Here is a 2,037-nt window from a genome sequence, read left to right on the forward strand (position 1 = left end):
GAAGAATGCGGTTCTGTCAGGTCATGTTTATCTTATGTAGTTATGTTTATTGTGTTTTTCTGTCTTCTAGTGGCAAAGAAGGAAATATTACAGATTATGAACAAAACTATTTCAAAACCTCGAGCATCCAGAAAAGAAAACGGACCAGTTGTAGGTAATACATTAAAATCACTACTCATTTCATGATAAGATAAATATTAATATTTGAAAGCATATTACTAGTTGTAAAATGTTTTAATCCCTATGCAAAATGAAAATATTTTGAATACTTTAAAGTACTTTGAATTTGGAGGGGACATTCTTAGACATTAGAACTTTCGATATTTTAGTCAAGTAACAAACACTTTTTCTGTTTCATACTGAAATAGGTCAAAAAAAGAAACTCTGGGAGTGACCACGCCCTGTTTTAGGTTCATATATGTATTGGAATTATTTCTAATTTTGTCTGTATTTCAGAAACTGTTCAGGTTCCATTATCAAAACGATCAAAGTTTGTTGGACCAGGTGGATATCATTTAAAAAAACTTCAGGCTGAAACAGGTAAGAGTTGTATGAAGTTTGGCGTTTTTTTATTAAATGCTGGACCATGTAAGTGTGCCATTTTACCTCTACTCTGTTGCTTCAGAACTCAACGTTTGAGAAATGAAGAGAAAGACCAGGAAAAAAGGATATGACATGTCTTTACTGTAAACATTCTGCATGTCTCTTAATAAATCAGCGAATGGTCATCTTTAACTATATTCAAGAAAGATGATCAACAATGCATCAAATTTTTTGCAACACTAAACACCTAGAATAATTTTTAGTTTTCACTTTAGAAGAGTTATGCTTAATTATCTTTACTGTTACTTTTGCTACTTTCACTCAGATTTATTTAGACTCTTATTTAAAGAGTATATTAGAAATAGTATGTTTTGATTTTTTTTTTCTGGAAGCAATTTTTGGGTTACCTGGTACTTACAAGCTTTGAGGTTATTGAAGGAGGGTGCGAAGCAGAGCTGCCTTAGCCAGTTCTTGAGATTGAGGATGGAGAAAGGAAACTCACATGGTTTTGTCCCTCACCCACCTGTTCACCACTCTAAAGGGTTAGAGGGAGACAGGAAAAAGGTGAGAAAAGGGTTCTAGAATAGGTTCTACCCATAATTAAGAGAAGAAAGCTAGACTCTCCAAAATTAGAATTGATTGTAGGTTCCCAGCAATTGGGCCATTGGTTCACTGGTGTGTCCCCAGGGCCTAGGACAATGCTAAATACAAAGCTGATGTGTAGTGTGTATTTGTTGGTGAATGAATCCCTCATTCCCAGCTGTCTGCAGCAGCAATTAAACACAGCACAGTTCTGCTCAGCTGCTTGCAGAGCCCTCTCCTGCTCTCACCTCTACTTTTCAGAACTGGTCTCAACTGGAACAGTCAAGTTAACTTCAGTATGTTAAATTTATCTTTTTAAAAGGAGTAAGTATTAGTCAGGTGGATGAAGAAACATTTTCTGTATTTGCACCAACACCCAGTGCTATGCATGAAGCAAGAGACTTCATCACCGAAATCTGCAAAGATGATGTAAGTGTAGATCTTATGATAGTTACTTTTTTCTACTTCTTGTTGCTGTTTTCTTTATGAACCTTATGGCTTATTTTGCACTTACAGCAGGAGCACCAGTTAGAATTTGGAGCAGTGTATACCGCCACAATAACTGAAATCAGGTAATTGAAAAGAATAATATATCTTGTTGCTTTTTGGAGCTGTGCTGTCACAGTGGTTAAGAGCTCAGCTGCTAACCAAAATGTCAGCAGTTTGAATCCTATGGGGCAGTTCTGCTCTGTCCTATAGAGTCGCTATGAGTCAAAATCAACTCGACGGCAACAGGTTTGGGTTTTTTTGGTTTTTAAAAGGTTTATATTACAAGGCCAGGTGGACTTAACATATTTATTTTCTTTGAAATTGCAAGGTGTTTAGACTGTATGTCAATTATCGTACGATCATTATTTTTTTTTAAGGTAGAATATATTTTAGCTCCTACATCAGCTTGTAAATTTTCAGTAA

General features: G+C 35.5%; 1 protein-coding gene across 1 annotated transcript in view; it reads left to right on the forward strand.

Annotated features, from left to right (window-relative positions):
* The window catches only part of PNPT1 (polyribonucleotide nucleotidyltransferase 1), a 44,425-nt gene that overhangs the window by 37,486 nt on the left and 4,902 nt on the right, over nt 1–2,037 (forward strand). Inside the window, 4 exon segments of the mRNA XM_023734515.1 lie at nt 21–154; nt 457–540; nt 1,448–1,554; nt 1,642–1,779. Coding sequence (XP_023590283.1) covers nt 21–154; nt 457–540; nt 1,448–1,554; nt 1,642–1,779 — 463 coding nt within the window.

Source organism: Trichechus manatus, unplaced genomic scaffold, assembly GCF_000243295.1.
Source record: "Trichechus manatus latirostris isolate Lorelei unplaced genomic scaffold, TriManLat1.0 scaffold00005, whole genome shotgun sequence".
Lineage (NCBI taxonomy): Eukaryota > Metazoa > Chordata > Mammalia > Sirenia > Trichechidae > Trichechus > Trichechus manatus.